Source organism: Mercenaria mercenaria, chromosome 6 (assembly GCF_021730395.1).
Source record: "Mercenaria mercenaria strain notata chromosome 6, MADL_Memer_1, whole genome shotgun sequence".
NCBI classification, from domain to species: Eukaryota; Metazoa; Mollusca; class Bivalvia; order Venerida; family Veneridae; genus Mercenaria; species Mercenaria mercenaria.
This window is the reverse complement of record NC_069366.1, coordinates 65490916-65517262: the sequence shown is the minus strand read 5'-3', so window position 1 is coordinate 65517262 and position 26347 is coordinate 65490916. Positions and strand designations below refer to the sequence as shown.

Below are 26347 nucleotides of genomic sequence, written 5' to 3'. Positions count from 1 at the left end.
CAATCAAAGCTAACAGGTAAAGTTTAATAAATAGTTTAAAAATATAAAATGTACTGGTGTACGCATTTATATCTAAAAAGCGTGCAAAATTACCCCACCCACTTATGAAAGCTTATGGATTAAAGTATTTAACCTCTTTTCCTATGTCATGTAGCTATTTTTATTACCTGAAGGTTACAGTTGATTTCCATGCACAAATCTATTCAAATTTCATAAACAGACCTTTGTTCTGCTGTTAAAAACGCCACCCCATACCCTAAATTTAACCATTTTATGGGAACATTTTGTCTATTTTTTGGCAATATTAATGGAAAATTCACAAAATTTACCAATAAATGGTCATATCAATGTGTATTCTTGCATATTTAAGACATAAAAATTAATTAAAATCATTATGTGCAATATAGGGATCCACAAAATTGCAAAAAATGATATTTTTAATTTTTGGCGGCCATCTTGGACGCCATCTTGGATTTCTCAGAATGCCACCACTTATGCCAATTTATGCCGGTAGTTTCTGAAACTTCAGTCTATTACGAACATTTTGGTATATAACTTATCTTGTTGTACAGGGGGGTCCAGGTAACTTTAAAAATAGAGCCCTTTTGACTCGATTGTCACCCTACTATAAGTAATACTGGTTTCCGACTTTCCGATAAAAAATGAAGGTTTTCTCTATATTTATTTTTAAATACAAATTGTTTACAAAAATAATCTACAAAACTATAAACGTTAGTCTTTTCTCTTTGCAAGGATGTAAACCATGCCAGCCTTATCTGCGCATGCGTCCCCAAACAGGGGCTCCGAAAGGACAGTCTAATTAACGTTAATTGGTTAATCTACAGTAGTTTCCGACAAATGATTCTGTGAGCAGCTTTCAAAGCATTAATGACTGAAATCTTTTATAATTTTGATTTTAAAAAAATTAATGTAATTAAACTTTACTAGTTTTTCCTGTCAATTGTACAAAGTGTGTGAATATCTTCCATTCGGTTACGTACCGTACCATACAACACCTGTAAAATCATACTGTGCAACTCTTCAGGCAAGCACCTTTCACATTGTGTATCTGTCTAGCTTCACTTAGTTTAACGTTTTAGAAGTAGATGGTCACTTAAACTATCATAATTATAATAGCCATTGGGTTATACTCCATGTACATCACTGACTTAAAAAATAGTTGGTAGGGGTTTGCATTCAATGGCACACGTATGTAGAAAGTAGTTTATTTGATTAGTAATAAATTGTACTCTCAGTAAAATGTTTCATATGAGCGGCTACATTTATTATTTTAAGCTAAAAATAACTAGAGCTATCACTAAAGATGATGAATGTACCCCCCCACCCCCCCCCCCCCCATGCACTGACACAGTAAACTGCAATTTGACGCACACAAGATTGCATAATTATGTGGACTGTATGTATATAGACTGTATGTATACAATATAGTAACAAAAAACAAAGTCCCATAACTATGCAGAATATTTATCTAAAAGAACGTAACACGCACCATGCACAACTAGGGTTGGTACTGATCACTTGTGTGAAGTTTCATTAAATTGTGTGCAAGGGTTCGGAAGATTAGGCGCGCACAAGATTGCATATGCAGACTGTATGTACATAGTATGTTAACAAAAAACAAAGTCCCATAACTCTGCAATTTTTGTTGTTGAAAGAACCTAACATGCCCCATGCACATCTAATGTTGTTAATGATCACTTGTGTGAAGTTTCATTAAATTGTGTCAAGGGGATGAGGAGAGATGGTGCGCACAAGACTGTGTCTATGTATATAGTAAAGTAACAAAAAACAAAGTCCCGTAACTCTGCAATTTTTTTTTCTGAAAGAACCTAACATGCCCCATGCACAACTGCTGTTGTTACTGATCACTTGTGGGAAGTTTCATTAAATTGTGTCAAGGGGATGAGGAGAGATGGTGCGCACAAGATTGTGTCTATGGACAGACAGACGGACGAGACCAAATCTATATGCCCCCACCACTCATGGGGAGGGGGGAGGTCATAAATACATCAAAACTTTAACCAAACTGGAATCACGCGCCAGCACCAATTGCGTACAAATAGTTCATAATATATTATAACTCTTAAGCATTGCAAAATTATACATATTTTATACATATTTGAAACTCCCATAGTGGCCATAATAAATTATAAGGGACTTAATGCAAATGGCTATCATACACAATGATGTAGGACAGTCATTTCCCTTGAAAGATTAGTTGAGTTAAATTATTTGGAAAATCTACGTAGGCAACTTCTGTAAATTCAGCAGGTTAGTTATTTCCATTTCTTTTATTTTATAAACTTTTTTTATTTTTCATTTAGTGTCTGATATTTATCTTTATAGTTCAGTCTTTTCTTCATTTAACAAACTTGCTTTTTATTAAATAAGAGGGCCATGGTAGATAACTCACCTGACTTTCACATCTCAAGCAATAACAATTTTGGTAGAGTCATCCAAGAAACATTTCTTTCAAATTAATTTGACCAGCGAATTCAGGTGAGGTGTTTTCCATATAAAGAAAACTGTGTAGGCTTTTCAAAAGCTAATGTTTGTCTGAGCGACATGGAGAAGAGAAAAAACCATGTGGCAAACTGTTGGTTTAAACAATATTTATTCAACATAATTGCAGTTATTACAATGTTACATATATCAACATAAAGGATTGAGTAGGAAGCTAATAGCTTTTTCAGAAACTCTCTCCCTATGGCAAACTGTTTACTTTTAAAATGATTTTTAGACCTACCATATCTCTAAAACATTTATCATAATTAGGCAGTGAATATTTTTCTTTGACACTACAAAAAGAATAGACTTGTGCTCCCTTTTTAAGCAATTTCTAATTGTACTTAGTGTATTTTCAGTAAACACGCTATAGTCATTTTAAGCTATTGCATGTATTTTTTCATATTTCCATAATAATTTCTAGTATACAAAAAGAAGAAGCATGTGATGGTTCATGTTCAAAATCATATATTTCAGGATGATTAATATAAAAAAATCTAATATTTTCTAAGTCCAAAAGGAGCCATAATTCTTGCAAAAAGCAGGATGGAGTTATGTTTCTTGCTGTACAGAGTCAGCTATTGATGGTGAACAAGAGTTGCAAGTTTTAAAGCAATAGCTTTGATAGTTTAGTAGAAAAGCTTACCAAAACAAAAAACTTAACCAGGCAATGCAGATGCCAATCAAGTGATGACAATAACTCATCTTTTTTTCTTTCAAACAATCAGATGAGCTAAAAACATGTCAGAGGAATTTGGGCAGTTTTGACAAATTAAATATGTTGGCAAAATTAGATTATATTTTTTTCTATACAAGAAAATTGCTGTTAGCTAACAAGCTAAATACGCCCTCCAAACATGTTATTGTCACAAAATTTTTCCAGTCCATGTAATGTGGTCGGGTAGAGAATACATAGGTGCACGTACACTGACAAGCTATAGATACTGATGTTATAGCGAAGTGGTAAAGTGTTTGCCTTAGGTGAGAGGTCCTGAGTTCAAGTCCCGGTTACAGCATGTATTTGAAGGTTATCAGACTGTTCCATGATGTTCTATGTATTTAAAGAACAGTTTAATGGAGCATTATCTAGCAATCCAGATCAATGTTGAATGTAAAATGAAATACACCCAAATAGAAAATACCCAATATATTATGTCCCTTTGATGTTTCTGCTCTAGATTTCCATGAAGAGTTGCATTTCCTTGATCACAAGATTTTCTTTTATATGAAAATATTAAATGCTCATAACTATACACTTCTGGTTAAAATATTTTAAATATATCAACTGTTAAAATATATCTATTTTTTAAAAATATATGGACATTTGCCTGCATTTCAAAGCTTTTTCACTTCATACTTATGTTTTGAAAAAAAAAATGTACTTATAATCTCTACATATTGCTCACCTTAACACTTGTAGACGATAATTATTGAAGGTTTTAGTAATTATAAGTACAGTCTGTAACTAAGTAAAAACACAGTCCAAATTTGTCTGCTCAATCTTAGATCAATTAAATATATTTCTTTGCTTGAAACCTATCAACCTGTCACCGCTAAATCCCTAAGATATGGTCATAAATGTGGCCTCTAGAGTGTTAACTAGCTTTTTCTTTGATTTGACCTGGTGACCTAGTTTTTGACCCCACCTGACCCAGATTCGAACTTGACCTAAAGATCATCAAAATTAACATTCTGACCAAGTTTCATGAAGATACAGTCATAAATGTGGTTTCTAGATTGTTAGCAAGCTTTACCTTTGATTTGACCTGGTGACCTAGTTTTTGACCCCACCTGACCCAGATTGGAACTTAACCTTAAGATCATTTAGATTAACATTCTGCCCAAGTTTCATAAAGATATAGTCATAAATGTGGTCTCTAGAGTGTTAACTAGCTTTTCCTTTTATTTGAAATGGTGACCAAGTTTTTGATCCCACATGACCCAGATTCCAACTTGGCCTAAAGATCATCAAGATTAACATTCTGACCAAGTTTCATGAAGATACAGTCACAAATTTGACCTCTAGATTGTTAACAAGCTTTACCTTTGATTTGACCTAGTGACCTAGGTTTTGACCCCACATGACCCAGAGTCAAACCTGACCTAGAGGTCACCAAGACAAACATTCTGATCAATTCCCATGAGTTTCAAACTTAAAATTAGGTCTCTAGAGTGTTAACAAGCTTTACATTTGATTTGACCTGGTGACATAGTATTTGACCCCACCTGACCCAGATTGAAAGTTGACCTAAAGATCTTCAAGATTAACATTCTGACCAAGTTTTATTAAGATATGGACATAAATGTGGCCTCCAGAGTGTAAACTAACTTTTCCCTTGATTTGACCTGGTGACCTAGTTTTTGATCCACATGACCCAGATTTGAACCTGACCTAAAGATCAACAAGGTTAACATTCTGACCAAGTTTCATGAAGATACAGTCATAAATGTGGCCTCTAGAGTGTTAACAAGCTTTTCCTTTGATTTGACCTGGTGACCTAGTTTCTGACCCCACCTGACCCAGATTTAAACTTGACCTAAAGATCATCAAGATTAACATATTAAGATACGGTCATAAATATGGCTTATAGAGTGTTAACTAGCTTTTCCTTTGATTTGACCTGGTGACCTAGTTTTTGACCCCACCTGACCCAGATTTGAACTTGACCTAAAGATCATCAAGGTTAACATTCTGACCAAGTTTCATTAAGATATAGTCATAAATGTGGCCTCTAGAGTGTTAACAAGCTTTACCTTTGATTTGACCTGGTGACCTAGTTTCTGACTCCACTTGACCTAGATTTGAACTTGACCTAAAGATCATCAAGATTAACATTCTAAGTTTCATAGAGATATTATCATAAATGTGGCCTCTAGAGTGTAAACAAGCTTTACATTTGATTTGACCTGGTGACCTAGTTTTTGAACCCCCCTGACCCAGATTTAAACTTGACCTAAAGATCATCAAGATTAACATTCTGACCAAGTTTCATTAAGATATGGTCATGAATGTGGCCTCTAGAGTGTTAACTAGCTTTTCCTTTGATTTGACCTGGTGACCTAGTTTTTGATCCCAGATGACCCAATATTGAACTTGTCCAAGATTTTATTGAGGGTAACATTCTGACCAAGTTTCATTAAGATTGGGCCAAAACTGTGACCTCTAGAGTGTTAACAGTCAAATTGTTGACGACGGACGGACGACGATGGACGACGGACACAGGGCTATCACAAAAGCTCACTTTTAGCACTTCGTGCTCAGGTGAGCTAAAAAAAAACAGTACATAGATAAAACATAGAGCTTTCTAAATATTGCTAACATGTTAAACCCATGCCATTAGCTACTGAACTTTCAATCTGGAGTATTTTCCCAGAATGGCTTTTACTATAACTTACACAATTTATTACTAAGAATACAAGATGATTTGACAGTTAATGTACTTTGTGTTGTTTTTTTCAGCCATCTAGTACATTCAGTATAAATCTGTCCTTTGTAAAGCTAGAGCTGTTACAAGAAACACGACAGATTAAATACGTAACAAGAGGACCATGATGGTCCTGAATCGCTCACCTCTTCCCACATGACCCAGTTTTGAGTATGACGTCGTTTTTTCTATTATTTGACATAGTGACCTAGTTTTTGAGCTCATGTGACCCAGTTTTGAACCTGACTTAGATATTATCAAGATAAAAATTCTGACCAATTTTCATGAAGATCAAGGTTTTTCTATTATCTGACCTATTGACCTAGTTTTCAAAGGTACGTGACTCTGTTTTGAACTTTATCTAGATATCATCAAGGTGAAAATTCAGATCAATTTTCATGAAGATCCATTGAAAAATATGGCCTCTAGAGAGGTCAAAAGATTTTAATAATTTTAGACCTACTGACCTAGTTTTTGACCGCAGTTGACCCAGTTTCAAACTTGACCTAGATATCATCAAGAAGAACATTCAGACCAACTTTCATACAGATCCCATGAAAAGTATGGCCTCTAGAGATGTCACAAGGTTTTTTTATTATTTGACCTACTGACCTAGTTTTTTATGGCATGTGACCCAGTTTCAAACTTGACCTAGATATCATTAAGGTGAACATTCTGACCAATTTTTATGGAGATCCATTCACAAGTATGGCCTCTAGAGGTCACAAGATTTTTCTATTTTTAGACCCACTGACCTAGTTTTTGACCGCACGTGACCCTGTTTCAAACTTGACTTAGATATCATCAAGGTGAACATTCAGATCAATTTTCATACAGATCCCTTGAAAAATATGGCCTTTAGAGTGGTCACAAGGTTTTTCTATTATCTCACCTACTGACCTAGTTTTTGATGGCACATGACCCACTTTCGAACTTGACCTAGATATCATCAAGATGAACATTCAGATTAACTTTCATACAGATCCCATGAAAATTATGGCCCCTAAGGAGGTCACAAGGTTTTTCTATTATTCGAACTACTGACCTAGTTTTTGATGGCATGTGACCCACTTTCGAACTTGACCTAGATATCATCAAGGTGAACATTCTGACCAATTTTCATGAAGATCTCATGAAGTATATGACCTCTAGAGAGGTCACAATGTTTTTCTATTTTTAGACCTACTGACCTAGTTTTTGACCGCACGTGACCCAGTTTCGAACTTGACCTAGATATCATCAAGATGAACATTCAGACCAACTTTCATACAGATCCTATGAAAAATATGGCCTTGAAAGAGGTCACAAGGTTTTTCTATTATTTGACCTACTGACCTAGTTTTTGATGGCACATGACCCAGTTTCGAACTTGACCTAGAGATCATCAAGTTGAACGTTCTGACCAACTTTCATGAAGATCCCATGAAAAATATGGCCTCTAGAGAGGTCACAAGGTTTTTCTATTATTTGACCTACTGACCTAGATTTTGAAGACACATGACCCACTTGCGAATTTGACCTAGATATCACCAAGGTGAACATTCTGACCAATTTTCATGAAGATCTCATGAAATATATGGCCTCTAGAGAGGTCACAAGGTTTTTCTATTTTTAGACCTACTGACCTAGTTTTTGACCGCACATGACCCAGCTTCGAACTTGACCTAGATATCATCAAGATGAACATTCAGACCAACTTTCATACACATCCCATGAAAAATATGGCCTCTAGAGAGGTCACAAGGTTTTTCTATTATTTGACCTACTGACCTAGTTTTTGATGTCACGTGACCCAGTTTCGAACTGGACCTAGATATCATCAAGGTGAACGTTCTGACCAATTTTCATGAACATCTTGTGAAATACATGGCCTCTAGAGAGGTCACAAAGTTTTTCTATTTTTAGACCTACTGACCTAGTTTTTGACGGCACGTGACCCAGTTTCAAACTTGACCTAGATATCATCAAGGTGAACATTCTGACCAATTTTCATGAAGATCTTGTAAAATATATGGCCTCTAGAGAGGTCACAAGGTTTTTCTATTTTTAGACCTACTGACCTAGTTTTTGATGGCACGTGACCCAGTTTCGAACTTGACCTAGATATCATCAAGATGAACATTCTGACCAACTTTCATAAAGATCCCACAAAAAATGTGACCTCTAGAGTGGTCACAAGCAAAAGTTTACGGACGGACGAACGCACGGACAGACGCACGGACGACGGACGCTGCGTGATCACAAAAGCTCACCTTGTCACTATGTGACAGGTGAGCTAAAAATATTGTCTGCAAATACTTCCTCAAATTTTTTTAATGCACCTGATCTTACAGAAATTAATTTATATATGGTACTTATTTACTTTATATTATTGTTCTTACAACTATAGGTTCTGTTGCTGTTTTTCTGGACTATATATATATGTAATTCGAATAGTGTGCCAAACGTAACGTCATACTTTTGACGTTATGATGTCATGTTAACTGACGTCATACATATGTTTGTATACATTGTATGTTTGCCTGAAGAAGTATTTTAATACGAAATGCGTTGCAAACTTAGTTGTCTTCTTTCTTTAACCATATTAGAAATTAATTCATGGAAGTTTTGGTAGGAAAACAGATTCCATGTACCCCTCCAAAACTAACATCCTACTGACCAAAGAAAAGTTTGGTTTTCTGTTGCAGTTTTTATCAGTAGGAAATCCAGTTTGAAAGGCATAATATGTAGAAAAAAAGAAAAGAATGTACCTGTATATTGTTACTGCATTTCATTTTTCAGTGAATAACATGATAAACATTTAAAATTTGTTACCTTTTGTATTTTATATATCTTTGTTTGTAACATACCTTTCAACCAAATGACTAATTATCTTTTTCTTAGGGACAAACAAATATCAAACCCAATGCAGGGCTCGACACACTTGACTTTTCTCAGTGCTTGACTCTGAGTCAGAGCTTTGCCAGTAAAAACTTTATAAAACTTTAACCAAAAAAATCTAAATTAAAAAGGGGCATAACTCTGTCAAAATTCAAATCAGAGTTATGGTGATTGTTTCTCCTAGTGTAGACTTTGATAGTAAATAAGTATTTTAAGTTTCAAGTTAAAAGCTTTGATAGTAACAGAGATATCTGACTTCATCAAAAACTTTAACAAAAAAAATCTAAGTTAAAAAGGGGCATAACTCTATCAAAATTCAAATTAGAGTTATGGGGATTGTCTTTCCTGGTGTAGACTTTGATAGTAAATAACTGTTTTAAGTTTCAAGCCAAAAGCTTTGATAGTAACAGAGATATTCGACTTTATCAAAAACTTTAACCAAAAGAAATCTAAGTTAAAAAGGGGCATAACTCTGTCAAAATTAAAAAATCAGAGTTATGGGGACTAATTCTCCTGGTGTAGACTTTGATCGTAAATAACTATTTTAAATTTCAAGTCAATAGCTTTGATAGTAACAGAGATATTTGACTTTATCAAAAACTTTAACCAACAGCAACGCTGACACCAACACTGACGCCAACACGGGGGTGAGTGCAATAGCTCTTTTTTTTCTTCGAAAAGTCGAGCTAAAAATGCAAAATAAAAAAAAACATGTCCAATTTGGAAATTGATCCCAAACTGCCTCGGCAATAAAGAAACTTACCAACCTTTTTAACGAATACACCACAGAGTAATTCAAACTTGACCATCAAATATGAAACTTTATAATTAAGGCAGTTTACCTGCAGTACCCTGTTACAAATGCTTTTAAATTTTGAATCGAAAAATTAGTAAAAAAAACATTTAATTTTCATGTGTTTCCATAACACATATTAACTAAGTTTCAAAGCCTTCTTAAGAATTATAGCAAAAATTTCCTATCATCTAAATTTTTTCTCTTTTTTGCTGTACAATCTAGAAGTCAGTGCCTCAAAATCACACCATTATTTTATGTCATATAGTAAACTTCCTAGCTTTTGATAGTAGAGGAAGACCCTAGGGCTGACACCTGGGTAAAACCACCAACCTTCCGTACGATGGTTTCCTTACATGAAAGAATTCTACATCGGAACTACAGCAGTGATTGGCAAGTGATTTAAAGTCAGCAACCTTAACCACTCGGCCACAAAGGCCCCTCCTTTAGTTAAGATACTGATATTACTATAGCAAAGCAATCTAAAGAGTGTATACCTGTCCTAGCAGATATATCCCACCACCCACAACCATTGCAGATATAGCTGTTCCTATTATAGCAAACACAAGGATGGTACCTATATTCTGGAAAAAATTGCCCTGAAAATAAAAATAAACTCATTTCCATTATAAAAGATAGGGAATATTATAAAACAGCACAATTATTACTGCAAGTATAAATTTATTTAGTAGATACTTCACTTTCATTTATATGTGTAGGTAAAATTTATGTGCTTTGTGAAAATACAGTCTGAAGCTGAATATTAATTTTTTAACAACATTCATGGTAAACTATTTACCCTTAGCCTGCTAAATTTCTTTAATGGACTGGTCCATCATTCAATTTGGGCAGTACCACTTATCATTCAAAGTGGAGTTCACTGAAAAATTTACTGACTAAATAACAAACAGTGCAGACCATGACCACTGGTCTGCACTGGCTGCAAAGGCAGAATCGCTTGCCACCAGCAGGCAGAAGGTTAAAAACCCTAACTTGACTCTAGTGTTGATGTGTTAAGCAAAATCTTGACAGATTCTTTTTCATTCTTTGACATTATAGCCAGTAAAACTACAGGTAATGAGCACTAGACATTAACTTGTTTTGTTTTTGTTTTTGGGTTTAACGCCGTTTTTCAACAGTATTTCAGTCATGTAACGGCGGGCAGTTAACCTAACCAGTGTTCCTGGATTCTGTACCAGTACAAACCTGATCTCCGCAAGTAACTGCCAACTTCCTCACATGAATCAGAGGTGGAGGACTAATGATTTCAGACACAATGTCGTTTATCAAATAGTCACGGAGAACATGTGCCCCGCCCAAGGGTCGAACTCGCGACCCCGCGATCCGTAGACCAATGCTCTTACCTACTGAGCTAAGCGGGCGGGCCACTAGACATTAAAGAACAGCTAGGCCCAAGGTTACAAAACTGGGTTTCCAGAACAGTCTCAAAACTCCAACATCTGATTGGTTGTTTCTGAGCACAAATTTGAAATTAACCAATGGAAAGGCTGCATTCTGAGTATGAACTCCAAACTCAGTTTTTATAACCCTGAACCAAACTTAAAATACAGTTGTGTTACATCCCTTAAGGTCCTAAAAAGCCATTTTATCCTAAAATTGTCAATGAAGACACTGTGAATAAGGTAAGTGATAAGTTTATCATTTTTTAATGCTGGAAAATTTTCACTTCCTTTTAGAATACTGGCCAGAGCTAATACAAATATTTTAGAAATTATTTTTGTTCAACTGAAAACTGTCACAGAACTAAAACAAAAATAACCAGCACATGAGCCTTATGTACATAAAGGCTATTCGAGTTAACAAAGGGACAGGACTCTAGGCATTATTGCCCTTTCAATAGCTTCTTTTTGTGTGTTCATACAGTGGGTGATAATCTTAACTGATTTAGAATTTCAATTTAAAGAGTTTTAACAAGAGGGCCATCATGGCCCTATATCGCTCACCTGTTATCATTGCACTTAAGGACAAGAAGGTCAAAAAATCATAATCAAGATCAATCAAAAGAATTATGAGAAAATATAGTTGAAATTTTCTTAAAGTTACTTCAAATAAAATTATTTTCAAATCAGGCCAGTAGTTTCATACATGAAGCCCAAAGGACAGGAACAACAAAGGGAAGAAATTAAAAATAAATTTAAGTCCTCAGAAAAAATATCTAAGTCCAAAGGACAAGAACAACAAAGGGAAGAAATTTAACCAAAAAGAAAAAAAATTCTTACAAGGTACAGATATGTCAAATTTCAGATCAGTATCTTCATTAGTTACGGAGATATACCCATTTTAATTTGAAATAAAGGGAGGTAATTTGACATAAAATCAGTCCATAGTTATCTACCCTGATTGTCTCAGTCCAATTAATGACAATAATGATATTTCAAATAAGTCCTATAAGTACTTACTCATATAAATCCATTTTGATTACAATCAGGGCAGGTAATCAGATATAAAATAACTCTAGAACCTACGATTGGATCTGACAGATTCATCATGGAATCCAAGATTTATTGTTGTTGAAGATATTTTGGAAGTTTGTATCAAATCAAACCATAAATGAAGTCTATATGGCTGCAAAAGCCAAAATAGCTAATTCTGGACCTTTCAGCCATAACTCTTTAACCCATAATGGAATCTGGCCAGTTCAAGAAAGGAACCAAGATCTTGTGGTGATACAAGTTGTGTGCAAGTTTGGTTAAAATCAAATCATAAATGAAGCTGCTATTGTGCAGACAAGGTCAAAATAGCTAATTTTGGCCCTTTCAGGGGCCATAACTCTGGAACCCATTATGGGATCTGGTCGGTTCAAGAAAGGAACCGAGATCTTATGGTGACACAAGTTTTGTGCAAGTTTGATTAAATTCAAATCATGTGGTGAACGGATAGCTCAGTGGTTTGCACACTGGCCTTCCAATCCTGAGGTCGGGGGTTCGATCCCCGGCAGCTACTCGGGAATTTTCAGAAACGCTTTTCAGTGTTTCCCACCCAACTAGAGGTGTACTGGTCAGGAACCCAGGCAATCCTTGCGTGTATCAGTGCTATACACTGGGCACGTTAAAGAACCAGGCTGTCTATTCGCAACGAGCTAGGCTAAGTTAGCCGGACAAGCCTGTATCTGATTTCTGATCTCTCTGTCGTGGGGGCTTTGTCTCACTCTGTCCCTCTGGTCAGATTGCTCTGTGTCTGTACTAGTAGAGGATGAATTATGCGCCCTGTTTGGCTGCATTTGAACTATGGAAAGCGCCTTTGAACGTGAAATTGATCATGAAAAGGGCGCTATATAAATCTGGTATAATAATAATAATAATAATAATAAATGAAGCTGCTACTGTGCAGACAAGGTCAAAATAGCTAATTCTGGCCCCTTCAGGGGCCATAACTCTGGAACCCATAATGGGATCTGGCCAGTTCAAGAAAGGAACCGAGATCTTATGGTGATACAAGTTGTGTGCAAGTTTGGTTAAAATAAAATCATAAATGAAACCACTATCGTGCAGACAAGATATTGTTGACGCACACACGCACGGCAGACGAAGGGTGATCACAAAAGCTCACCTTGTCACTATGTGAGCTAAAAACAACAGAAATTTGTGCTCCACATTCTGAGGGGACACAAAAATAAGAGAATAACTAAACTACTATAAAATCACTAAAATGTCAAGTCACACCAAAAATGTTAGTGAAATAATGCTTGATATAAATAGTTCTCGTCTTACGACCTAAGTTTTGAAATGAATTCCCAAGTGAATCTTTTACATGATGAAAAGCTATCAAACCTTAAAAGACCTGTCATGTGACTTCATAATCCTCAAATTACAGAGAGCAAAAAATTGGAACTAGAACTATTTGTATCAATTATGTCATCAATTATGTCAGTAATATTTCTGGTGTAATTTGAGTATTTAGTGTATTTATACCTTGTGAAGATTGTATCCTGACTCAAAAATGATAGGAGGTAGAAGAACAATAAAGAAGATTGTCGGTGGGAAGGCCTCTTCTTTCTGAAAATTAAAACATACAATTTTTCTGGTTAAGTAAGTACAGTTGTACCTGCCTTAGGCCCTTAGTGGCCGCCTGTATTGAGCAGTCTGTGACCAATCTTCCCAAACTAACTTTTATTCTGATTTCAACTTGTATTTGGTAGTTATTACATACTCGTTTCTATTTCCCGTTAAGTTACACTGGTACCGGAAACGTCAATATTTTTCCATACACCGACGCCTGAATTTCATATCGGTTGCGTGACGTAATTCAGTGTGTGTTGTTGCACTATTTTTTCTATTTAGTTCAGTATTGTCAATCCTATTCAGGCATTTGAACATATTTATGATATTTACATAATATTTATATGTGTAGATGCGTATGTAATAAAAAGGTTATTATCATTGCATCGGGAAATATGCACTCGTTCTTCAGCTGAAGAATATTGTGCTCCTAAAGTCGCGCAATATTTCCGCTGAAGAACTCGTACATATTTCCCGATACAAAGCTAATAACCTATAATTATCTGCCTTAACTAGATAAATTATGTTTCTCCCTTTGCTGGCCACTTAATACAGGTTTCACTGTACTATATATCATTGTACATCTCTTCTATGTTGTGTTGTTTCATTGGAAAAAAAATTGTTATAACACCTTTAATCTTAAATACTGCAAATTCAGTAAAATTAGCAGTTGTTTTATTTTTTGCTAACATTTGTGAACAGTGCAGCATGTGAATTCAGAACACTTGTGAATAATTAGCTGTATTATATTGAGGATTACTTAATACAAAACAAATATTCTTGTGATCTCAAGTATGTGTTATGTGAATTTGTGAAATAAACATATGAAAACTGTCCAGTCCACAGTAATGACTTTAAGGGCCCTATTGGATCCCTTTAAGTTGGATCTTGCATAGCCAGAGAAATGGTTAGCATCTTACACTCCGATTTACATGTCGACATCACAACTTACACTCCAGTTTACATGTAGAGAAAAAAAAACCTCACAGTCCAGCTTACATGTAAACTACAAAACTTACACTCCAGTTTCCAAATTTGAAAATCTTTAGTACCAATCCGATCAGAGCACCTAAAATCAAAAGAAACAAAAAACACAACATAAATTCTTAGATACATTAAACAAGTGTAGAGAAGTACAATTACAGCAACAATGTGTTATATAGATTAACTGAGCCGTGCCATGGGAAAACCAACATAGTGGCTTTGCGACCAGCATGGATCCAGACCAGCCTGCGCATCCGCACAGTCCGGTCAGGATCCATGCTGTTCGCCAACAGTTTCTCTAATTGCAAAAGGCTTTGGAAGCGAACAGCATGGATCCTGACCAGACTGCGTGGATGCGCAGGCTGGTCTGGATCCATGCTGGTCGCAAAGCCACTATGTTGGTTTTCCCATGGCATGGCTCAACTGGTTATTTATTTCTTAAAATGCAAGGATCATTAAACCAGCAACTAAAACTAATGATTTAAAGATATTTAAACATAGGTAAAGTCAGTTTTTTGCAGTTTTAAAAGGAATTTTGAAACAAATATAACAGGTTGAAACACGACTGGAGAAATATATAACTGCTTACCAACTAAGACAACTGCTATACTCTCTGGTAGGTAGTGGAACTTAGTCTGCAACAACATGTGTGTCATCAGAATACAGATTGCTGAAAGAACAAGAATGTAAAATTACTTACAAATGTATGATACATGCTCCCAGAAAATGTTTGTCAGAATTATATTAAAAGAGGCATAACTGAAACAACAAGAGGACCATGATGGTCCTGAATCGCTCACCTGTCCCCACATGACCCAGTCTGAACTGAGTATGTCGTTGTTTTTTCTATTATTAGACATAGTTACCTAGTTTTTGAGCTCATGTGACCCAGTTTTGAAGTTGACCTAGATATCATCAAGATAAAAATTCTGACCAATTTTCATGAAGATCCATTGAAAAATATGGCCTCTAGAGAGGTCAAAAGGTTTTTCTATTATTTGACCTACTGACCTAGTTTTGGACTGCACGTGACCCAGTTTCGAACCTGACCTAGATATCATCAAGATGAACATTCTGACCAACTTTCATAAAGATCCCATGAAAAATGTGATCTCTAGAGTGGTCACAAGCAAAAGTTTACGCACGCACGGACGCCGGACGCCGCATGATCACAAAAGCTCAGCTAAAAATCTGGTACAAAACTCAGAAAAATTGGACATCTCTGCTTGATAGTGATGACGTATCCCAAGTTTCATTTCAGTTATGAAGTTCCTATAGAGCAGTTAATTACACAAAAGTATAGAAATTGATGTAGTTTTTATACTTCAAAGTTAAACAAGAAGCTGCGTTCAATAAACGCTTGATGCCCCCGGTGGCATCCTTGTCGATACAAAGCAACCTAAGTCCAAAACAAGGTCAAGGTCAAACTGAGGTCAGGTGATGTTCGAAGTTGAGGAATGGTCACAGGTTACATCTGCATTAGTATCAAGTCATTCTAAGTAAGGGGTATTGATGCTAGACGAAACGGTCCCATTTGGTTAACCAAGAGATGGCCCTTACAAAGCAACCTAAGTCCAAAACGAGGTCAAGATCAAGGTCAAACTGAGGTCAGGTGATGTTTGAAGATGAGGAATGGTCACAGGTTACATCTGCATTAGTATCAAGTCATTCTAGTAATGGATATTGATGCTAGAGGAAACGGTCCCATTTGGTTAACCAAGAGATGGCCCATACAAAGCAATCTAAGTCCAAAACAAGGTCAAGGTCAAACTGAGGTCACGTGATGTCTGAAGATGAGGAATGGTCACAGGTTACATCTGCATTAGTATCAAGTCATTCTAGTAAGGGGTATTGATGCTAGACGAAACAGTCCCATTTGGTTAATCTCATATGGACGGACAGACGGACGAACGGACAGGACAATCGCTATATGCCTCCCACATCAGTAGATGCCAGGGGCATAAAAAGGGCCATATTTCTAGAAATAATTGGGTATTAAAGTTCCAACAATATGTGAATGACATATATCAAATCTCATTTCAATTAAATGGAAACTGAAGAAGTAGTCGATTTTCCCTTATCAATAACAAGCAGAATGAAGAATATGAAATATTTTCCCTTACCAATAACAAGCAGAACAAAGAAAGTGAAATATCTTCCCTTACCAATAACAAGTAGGACATATTTTCCCTGACCAATAACAAGCAGAATGAAGAATATGAAATATTTTCCCTGACCAATAACAAGCAAAATGAAGAATATGAAATATTTTCACTTACCAATAACAAGCAGAATGAAGAATATGAAATATTTTCCCTCATCAATAACAAGCAGAATGAAGAATATGAAATATTTTCCCTCATCAATAACAAGCAGAATGAAGAATATGAAATATTTTCCCTTACCAATAACAAGCAGAATGAAGAATATGAAATATTTTCCCTCACCAATAACAAGCAAAATGGAGAATATAAAATATTTTCTCTCAACAATAACAAGCAGAATGAAGAATATGAAATATTTTCCCTCACCAATAACAAGCAGAATGAAGAATATGAAGTATTTTCCCTTACCAATAACAAGCAGAATGAAGAACATGAAATATTTTCCCTCACCAATAACTAGCAGAATGAAGACTATAAAATATTTTCCCTCAACAATAACAAGCAGAATGAAGAATATGAAATATTTTCCCTCACCAATAACAAGCAGAATGAAGAATATGAAATATTTTCTCTCAACAATAACAAGCAGAATGTGAAGCATATGAAGTATTTTCCCTCACCAATAACAAGCAGAATGAAGACTATAAAATATTTACCCTTACCAATAACAAGCAAAATGAAACACCATGTAACAAGCAGAATGAAGAATATGACATATTTTCTCTCACCCATAACAAGCAGAATGTCTGAAAAATATATGTTTCCCTTACCAATAACAAGCAAAACAAAGAAAATGAAATATCTTCCCTTACCAATAACAAGCAGAATGAAGAATATAGTAAGACTGCTTTTGTGTTCTTTTTCTGACTCGCCCACATCAGGTAGATCTGGAGGGCTATTAGTTGGCTTCAAAGTTGTTTTTACAGTACTTGTAGTTGTTGTGCCATTGTCACTGATAAAGAATAAAGAAAGTGAACATGGTTATATGCAATATGTCAAATATTTTTTTTATTTTCAGAAAGTGAACATAAATTCTTCAATAATTTTTTTTTAATTTGTAAGATTGTAAAATTTAAATATACAGTCAAACTTGTGCTAGCGACCACCCGTGAATAGCGACCACCTGTTGACAACAACCGGTCTCTGGTTCCCCCATAGAAAAATGCTCATAAAAAGGCCATGAATAGCGACCACCTGGCGACCGCGACCAGCGACCAGCCTAATTCATTCCCAAGGGTCATATTTGCACCCCCCCTCCCCCCACCCAATAGCGACCAGGCTGGACTGTTCCGGCATGACAATATTTGAAATCCACCGAATTTTCACGACTTTTGCATTACAACAAACATAATAATTACTGCCTGATTGAAAATTTCCAAGTTTGCACCGGCCGAATTGATACACAGAACATAAAGAAAGCAAGAAGCTGTAAAAATTATTTTTATCGGCATGATAATGGCTAACTGAAAAGTGACCCTTCCCCCTGAATAAAGACCACCTGTGAACAAAGACCACTTTTGCTTGTTCCGAAGAGTGGTCTTTGTTCACTGGTTTGACTGTATGAGTAAAACATTTCTTGGCAAAATTATTTAATGGTTGATAGTAGACAAAATTGGCATGTCAGCGAATATATTCTTCAATTTTTAAGTGTTTGGATGAGATCCATTTTACAATGCACCTATAGATTTAATTTTCATTGCAAAAAAAAATCACCAATAGTCCAGGAACTAAAATACTGGCATTTTTTTAATATTCCTTAATATTACTTACAACATCTGGTTAGCAAAAATACAATACATGTGGCTATGGTGAAACTTTTGTTACCAACAAAAAAAAACCCACAATCTCTTTAAATATCATTTCAGGTCCAAAAGGTAACCTCAAGTCACTTTGCCCTCAAGCTGATTTAGAGATAAGTGAAGAGATTTTAGAGAAAGGATAGGTGACTTCTAGCCTAAACATTATTAGTACCTTTTAACTAAAGCTTAGCATCTGACTGCATAAAAGCCTTTTGAAAATGTGGACAGAGACAGATTATACATGATGCCATGATGATGGCCCTAGATTTTCACCCGAGTGTACAATTTTGGTAGTTGGTCACACATGAAAAACTATCTGTGAAATTTGGATTTAAAAAAAAATCGAAGTGGCATGATCTAAACAAACCTGGCTGTGGGTCACTGAAGGAACACGATTCTGTGAAACTATTTAAACTAGATTTCATAGAAATAGACAATCTGATCATGTTATGTATAAATTTGGTAGATCATTAACTTGATATAGTTTGTTACCAATGTGACCCAATTACAAACTTATTCTTGGTTTTAAACAAACATTTGGATCAAGCCTCATGAAAATAAAATAGAAAATATGACCTCTCTTGAGTGCTAACACAGTTTTCTATGATTTGACCCAGATTAAAACCTCAGGTAACCCAGTTTTGAACTTGGCCTACTTTTCATATGACAAACATTCTAACAAAAATTTATAAAGGATCAATTAGAAAATGTGACCTCTGGGGAGTTAACAATGTTTCTTAGTAACCTACTTTTTCACCTCAAATAACCAATCTTTGAACAAACAGACCTGTATTTCAAACAGAAAAAACACAATTCCAAATTTTATGAACATCAGCTAGAAAATGTAGCTTCTAAAGTGTAAGCCAGGGTTATTCAATGATTTGCCATAGTGACCTTAATTTTGATCCGGAGTACTCAGGTCTTGTATTTCATACTAAATTTCATTTAGACAGACATTGATAATACTTTTGATTATCAGGTATAAAATGTGGCCTCTAGATTGATAAAGATCTTTTTTATCATTTGCCCTCATGTAACACAGTTTTCACAGTTTTGAATCTAAAAGGCAAACTAAAACACTCTGACAAGGTTTTATGAAAATCAAGTAGAAAATGTGGCCTCTAGAATGTTTACAAAGTGTTTTTTTAATGATTTGACCTAGTGAGCTAGTTGCTGACCTCAGGTCACCCAATGATGTAATTTCACAGAGACAAATATTCTGACAAAGTTTTATGAATATCAAGAAGAAAATGTTGCCATTAGTGAGTCTGTAACTTATTAACAAGGTTTTCTCATTAATTGACCTAGTGACCTAGTTTTTGACCCCAGACGAACTTTTAAACTATTTTTATGCTTCCTAGTGATTAAATAATAGTGTCACTGAAGTACCGGTTTTGGGAGTAAATAAAAGATGTATAAAACGGTATGTTGATATTAATTTATTGATTTACTTTCAATTTCCTGAAATGAGAACATGTGTAGAACTTCCTTTATTCTACCGAAATACTACATGACCGCCGCTTGACATGCACTGGCTAAGCAAATTTACTGGAAATACCAACATTGTCGAAAATAGGGAAGGTCTTTTCACCTCCAAGAAAACCCAAAACAATAATTATCCTATTGTTTAGTATTAAGATGTCAAAATAATAACACATTTTGAAGTTGTTGCCTTTTTTGTTTGGTGATAATTTTCTTTTTTTAAGCGTAAAAAAGGAAAACTTTAGAACATAATAATTCATGGGGAACAAACCAAAAAGCTTAAATGTAATAAAGCTTAAAGCAGATCCAGTTATTTCCCTTTCGTTCAGAAGTTGCTGTGTTTGTAAAATATGTTAGTAAATCTGAGCAAAAAAAAGATTTTTAATTGTAAGGGCGTCCAGAATCTGCAGAATGATCATATCCAAGGGAAACAAATCAATATGTAATTTACATAGTAACATTGGCTTTACCTCCCTGTAACATTAATAACAAGTTCATTTCAGCTGATGTTCTTAGATGTATTTCCTTGAACAAATCTATTCTAAAAGTTATTTTAACTGTATTTACATGTCAATTAATAATAAACAAGCCGGCCAAGATTGCCCTAGGTCGCTCACCTGAGAAACACACCATAATACACCATAACCACACTGGCCATAGCTTTATCAGATCAAGTGGTTCCAACGTTGTTAGAGCGGTGAATTTTACGCCGATCAGATGGAGAAATATGGCCGATACTACAAATTTTCGGTATTGTAAGTATGATTTAAAGGAATTTCTACCCGTTAAATAAGCAATCAAATGAAAACGATGGGTGCACCTGGAGCGCAAATGTGTCTATGTTTTAGCACATGTGTCTATTTAGCTGAGATTTGTGCCGTTTATTCAAACACTTCTGTACAGTCCGGCGGGGGAAGGAGATTTTTGGCAGTTTTTGAAAATATCGCCTCAAATATAGTGTTTATTGGTAGCAAGTAACTGTTAAAACACTTTTTATGTAAAGGGCTATCTCTTAAAGCAACGCGTGTGTATTTTCATAGAATTATTCAGGGTTGTTTCTGAAAAATCGGCCGAAAACCTAATGCAACGCCGTTTCGAGTGGGTCGCTATGCAACGCAATCAAGTGGATACCGTTCTGTGTCTTACTTGCGAAGTCTTACCCGTCTTAAAAACAATTATTATTTTCAAAGCCTAACAATGAATAAATTAATTTGGAGAGTTTTATATCACCATAATGATCCCGCCATTTCTAATAAATTGTACTTTTACATTTTCATGCTCGCTTAACATTTAACAGATTTTTGCGGACATTGTCAAAAAACATCAACACAAAAACATAAAGCAAGGATGAACATCGAACAATATCATTAAGTAAATAATAGTATTAGTTCGTTAAAACAAGAACCAGTTCACGGATATTTATCTCCCCCACGAATGGTACTGAACAGCATGCCAAAAGCGGGTTGACTTTTTAAATCAGTATAGTTATAGTTGGTTACTTTTAGTCCCTTAAAACCAATACATTGCGATTTCATTACAGATTTGTTGTGCATTTAAGCTGTTCATACAAAATAAATAAAATTTGGTCCATGATAAAAGTATTGATCAGTTGTTTGTATATATTTTCATTCATATTCCTTGTGAAACGTTCATTTATTTTCAGAGAGATAAATCGCAGAGACCGTTAAAATTGGCCAGGGAAAAGCATGATTTTATTTGTCCTCCATAAAACAGAAACGATGTAATAAAACTCTATGGTCGCCGTTTAAAAATGAAAATACAAATGAAACACAGACATCAATGAAAAAAAAAACGTTTTGTTGGAGACAGTTAAATAGTACAACTGTAACACGTCTCTCTAAGTTTAAACTATATTTATTTCCACAAATTGTATATACAAACATGAGTACTATATTTAAATTAACAAAATTTGATAAAAATGCATACATCAATCAAGATAGTACAAACAAACAAAGGAATTTTTAATCGAATGGATTGGAAAACAAGCTACTTAAAACTTATATTGAATTCCGCTCCATGAAGCCACGTCTCTCTTAGTATTGCTAGTCCATTTATCTCCTTTCATTGGTGTCTGTATTTCATTTGTATTTTTGTTTTTGAAAGGCGACCATAGAAGTTTATTACATCGTTTCTGTTTTATGGAGGCCAAATAAAATCTTGTCTTTTTCCTGGCCAGTTTTAACGTTCTCTGTGATTTATCTCTCTGAAAATAAATGAACGCTACACCAGGAATATGAATGAAAATATGTACAAACAACTGATCAATACTTTTATCATGAACCAAACTTTATTTATTTTGTATGAACAGCTTAAATGCACAACAAATCGCAATGTATTGGTTTTAAGGGACTAAAAAGTAACCCGCTATAACTATACTGATTTAAAGAGTCAACCCGCTTTTGGCATGCTGTTCAGTACCATTCGTGGAGGAGATAAATATCCTTGAACTGGTTCTTGTTTTTACGAACTATTACTATTATTTACTTTATGTTATTGTTCGATGTTCATCCTTGCTTTATGTTTTTGTGTTGATGTTTTTTTGACAATGTCTGCAAAAATATGTTAAATTTTAAGCGAGCATAAAATGTATTATTTATATTTAGTACAAGATATTAGAAATGGCGGGATCATTACAATGATATAAACTCTCTAAGTTTATTCATTGTTAGGCTTTAATGACTGTTTTTAAGACGGATGAGACTTATCAAGTAAGACACAGAACGGTATCCACTTGATTGCGTTGCATGGCGACCCACTCGGAACGGCGTTGCATTAGGTTTTCGGCCGATTGTTCAGAAACAACCCTGAATAATTCTATGAAAATACACACGCTTTGTTTTAAGAGATAGCCCTTTACATAAAAAGTGTTTTAACAGTTACTTGCTCCCAATAAGCACTATATTTGAGGCGATATTTTCTAAAACTGTCAAAAATCTCCTTACCCCGCCGGACTGTACAGAAGTGTTTGAATAAACGGCACAAATCTCAGCTAAATAGACACATGTGCTAAAACATAGACACATTTGCTCTCCAGGTGCACCCATCGTTTTCATTTGATTGCTTATTTAACGGGTAGAAATTCCTTTAAATCATACTTACAATACCGAAATTTTGTAGTATCGGCCATATTTCTCCATCTGATCGGCGTAAAATTCACCGCTCAAACAACGTTGGAACCACTTGATCTGATAAAGCTATGGCCAGTGTGATAACAGTGTAAACATGTATGACCTAGTGATTTCATGGAAAAAAATATTCTGACCAATTATCATTAAAATTAAAGCAAAAATAAGTAGGTTTTTTTCTTTGATTTGACTTAGTGACCTAGATTTTGATCCCAGATGACCCTTTTTAAAACGTATTTTTGAAAAAAAAAATCGAAGTATAATAAATTAAGTCGGTTTTTTCTTTCAAATAAGTATATTTTATGCTAAAAATATACATAGTTTTCGTTTGTTTTAAGAACTTTTTGCTTTAAAAATGATCGATTTAACAAGGAGGATTTTCTGGGTTTTTTTCTCTTTGTTTTTGTAAGTCTGCTATGTTGGATCAAAGAAGTATAAAATACGCAGAATGGCAACTGGCTGTAATCTCGCGTGATCTCGTGTCAGAGCTTGAATCGGCGTTATCTTAGTAAAAACAAACATCGGCAAGTATGGAGTTACAATTTGTACTTTTAAAATTACATTTAAAATACATGTTAGCTTCTAAAACATTAGTTTAATGTGAAATAGTCTTAAGACACAAAGTACACGTTTCTTGCCATCAAAAGAAGCGTGGTAATACGGTGATAATTATTTTACCGGTGAATAATTGCTTTCGCATACAAAATGGCGTGTGGAGAAAGCGCCACTTCCGGTAAACGAGATCTCATTCCGTTATCACGGGATGTTGGCGAGATTTGCTCTATATGCCTTTCAAGTTGCCGATCTATTTATTTTATAGCTCTTTGGTTGGATAAAAGGATTGCTGTTTAAATGTCTGTATCTTGATGCTACTTATTTTCAAACTCTTGAATAAGATTAAAGTTTTATTAAATTTTTTTTTTTTAACAAATAATTTCCTCACTTCAATCAACTATTAACAAATTTAATTCTACTTGGGGAAAATTTTGACACATTTCATTCGGTCAATCAACAACTTCTCATGCAATTAAATACCATTAACACCTTCCAATCAGCCCAATCAACGCCTTTTAATGTGATTAATAACCTTTAACACCTCTTATGCAGGTATATGCTCATCCATTTTTTTTTAGAAACCACTGTCTCCCTACTTTTGAAGTATTTAAGTATTTCTTTTTTTTATTTTAATGACAAAAATGGATATAAAGCATGTAGGTTATTTTTAGTAAAACATATGTGACAGATATTAGTTGTTTATTTATTGTTTATTGTATTTCTAATTAAAACTTTCTTTTATTATGACCAGAGGTAAGGATTTATTGCTCTCTCTATTCTTACTATGATTTTTAAAAAGTTAATTAGATTTTCTAATATATTATATTTAAAATACTAAGGGCATTGTATTTATTTTTTTATATTTTATTTCAGTTAATTGTCTTATATTTTCAGTATATTCGATGGGATCCTTTTATTATTTTATCAAACCTAATTATTTAAAGTTAATTATTTCCAATATAACTCCTTCAAAACTCACGATGATTTTAAATACAAGTTTTCAAAGTCAAAAAAAGCAAAAATGCCTAAAGTATTAAGGGGGACAAAATTTCTAAAAGGGGGACGAATTGACAAAAAGGGGGACGAGTTGACCAAAATTGGGACAAGCTGACCAAATTTTATCATGAGGGGGATGAAATGACCAATTTTGGGGGACGAAATGACCAAATCCAGGACGAGTTGACTTGGGGACGAGTTGACTCGGGGACGAGTTGACTTAATACCATCCCCGGTACCATGAGAAAGGAGTATCGTCAAGAGTCCTTGATTCAACACTGTCCTTGAGTCAACACCCATGCTGTTTTATTGTTTTCTTTCTTCTTTTCTTATCAAACTTTTGGAGAAAGATGTATAGAGGAAACAAATTATATTTGTGGTGAAAAGTCTGGAATATGTGTCTTGGCTGTTGATTTTGAACTCATTTCTAAGAATTTCTTCATTTTTTTAAGAAATTGCTAATTTATTTCAACCAGTCTTGATTACAAGTCAGCATTTTTAAGAACACTTGTGAAAATTACATAATGTTTCGTGTTTTAAAGACAATGTATTTAGTTTTGATTTTATGATATTGAAACATCAGTGCATTACCCTATGTACACAGAGTGAATGGACATATTGAGGGGTGTTGACTCAAGGACACCCATCACTGCACAGAATTTAATAAAAATTTGCATGGAGGATGACTACATGTTCCAGTTTATGAAAGTATCAAAACATAAAATATTTCATGAGCTTGTGTTGGAAAAACAAACATTTATCCTTAGGGTGTTGACTCATGGGCACTGGTGGAATATATAGCCTGTTCCCCTATATTCTCGCGGTACTAGTGACAATATTTACAGTAAGCAAGCAAATAAAAATATAACAGTTATTTCGTTTAATAAATAATTTCAAATAATTCATTATCTATCAAAACGTACAAGTTTTGACACAAAATATAATTAAAATACTCCCGACAATCACGTGTCAACATGTACACTTTCTACCATTTTGATTTTGTATGTCCTTGGTATTTTCGCTTTAAAAATGTTGTTATTGTAGTTGTAGAATTATTGTTAGGTTACATGCCACCATATTTGTTTATTTTCGGTACACTAAGGAATACTGTGTCTGTTTGTAAAAACTAGAGCTATCACTAAAGGTGATGAATGTACCCCACGCATGCACTGACAGTACATTGCAATTTGACGCACACAAGATTGCATAATTATGTGGACTGTATGTATATAGACTGTATGTATACAGTATAGTAACAAAAAACAAAGTCCCATAACTATGCAGAATATTTATCTAAAAGAATGTAACATGCACCATGCACAACTAGTGTTGGTACTGATCACTTGTGTGAAGTTTCATTAAATTGTGTGCAAGGGTTCGGAAGATTATGCGCGCACAAGACTGCATATGCAGACTGTATGTACATAGTATGTTAACAAGAAACAAAGTCCCATAACTCTGCAATTTTTGTCGTTGAAAGAACCTAACATGCCCCATGCACAAATATTGCCGTTACTGATCACTTGTGTGAAGTTTCATTAAATTGTGTCAAGTGGATGAGGAGAGATGGTGCACAC

General features: G+C 34.8%; 1 protein-coding gene across 1 annotated transcript in view; it reads right to left on the bottom strand.

Annotated features, from left to right (window-relative positions):
• Nucleotides 1–26347, bottom strand: part of LOC123548560 (sodium/hydrogen exchanger 8-like) — an 83383-nt gene that overhangs the window by 55685 nt on the left and 1351 nt on the right. Inside the window, exons 2-6 of the mRNA XM_045335912.2 lie at nucleotides 17605–17744; nucleotides 15217–15297; nucleotides 14663–14712; nucleotides 13557–13640; nucleotides 10122–10223 (exon numbers count right to left, since the gene is read on the bottom strand). Of these exons, the coding sequence (XP_045191847.2) occupies nucleotides 10122–10223; nucleotides 13557–13640; nucleotides 14663–14712; nucleotides 15217–15297; nucleotides 17605–17744 (457 nt within the window). The remainder of the gene's footprint in view (nucleotides 1–10121; nucleotides 10224–13556; nucleotides 13641–14662; nucleotides 14713–15216; nucleotides 15298–17604; nucleotides 17745–26347) is intronic.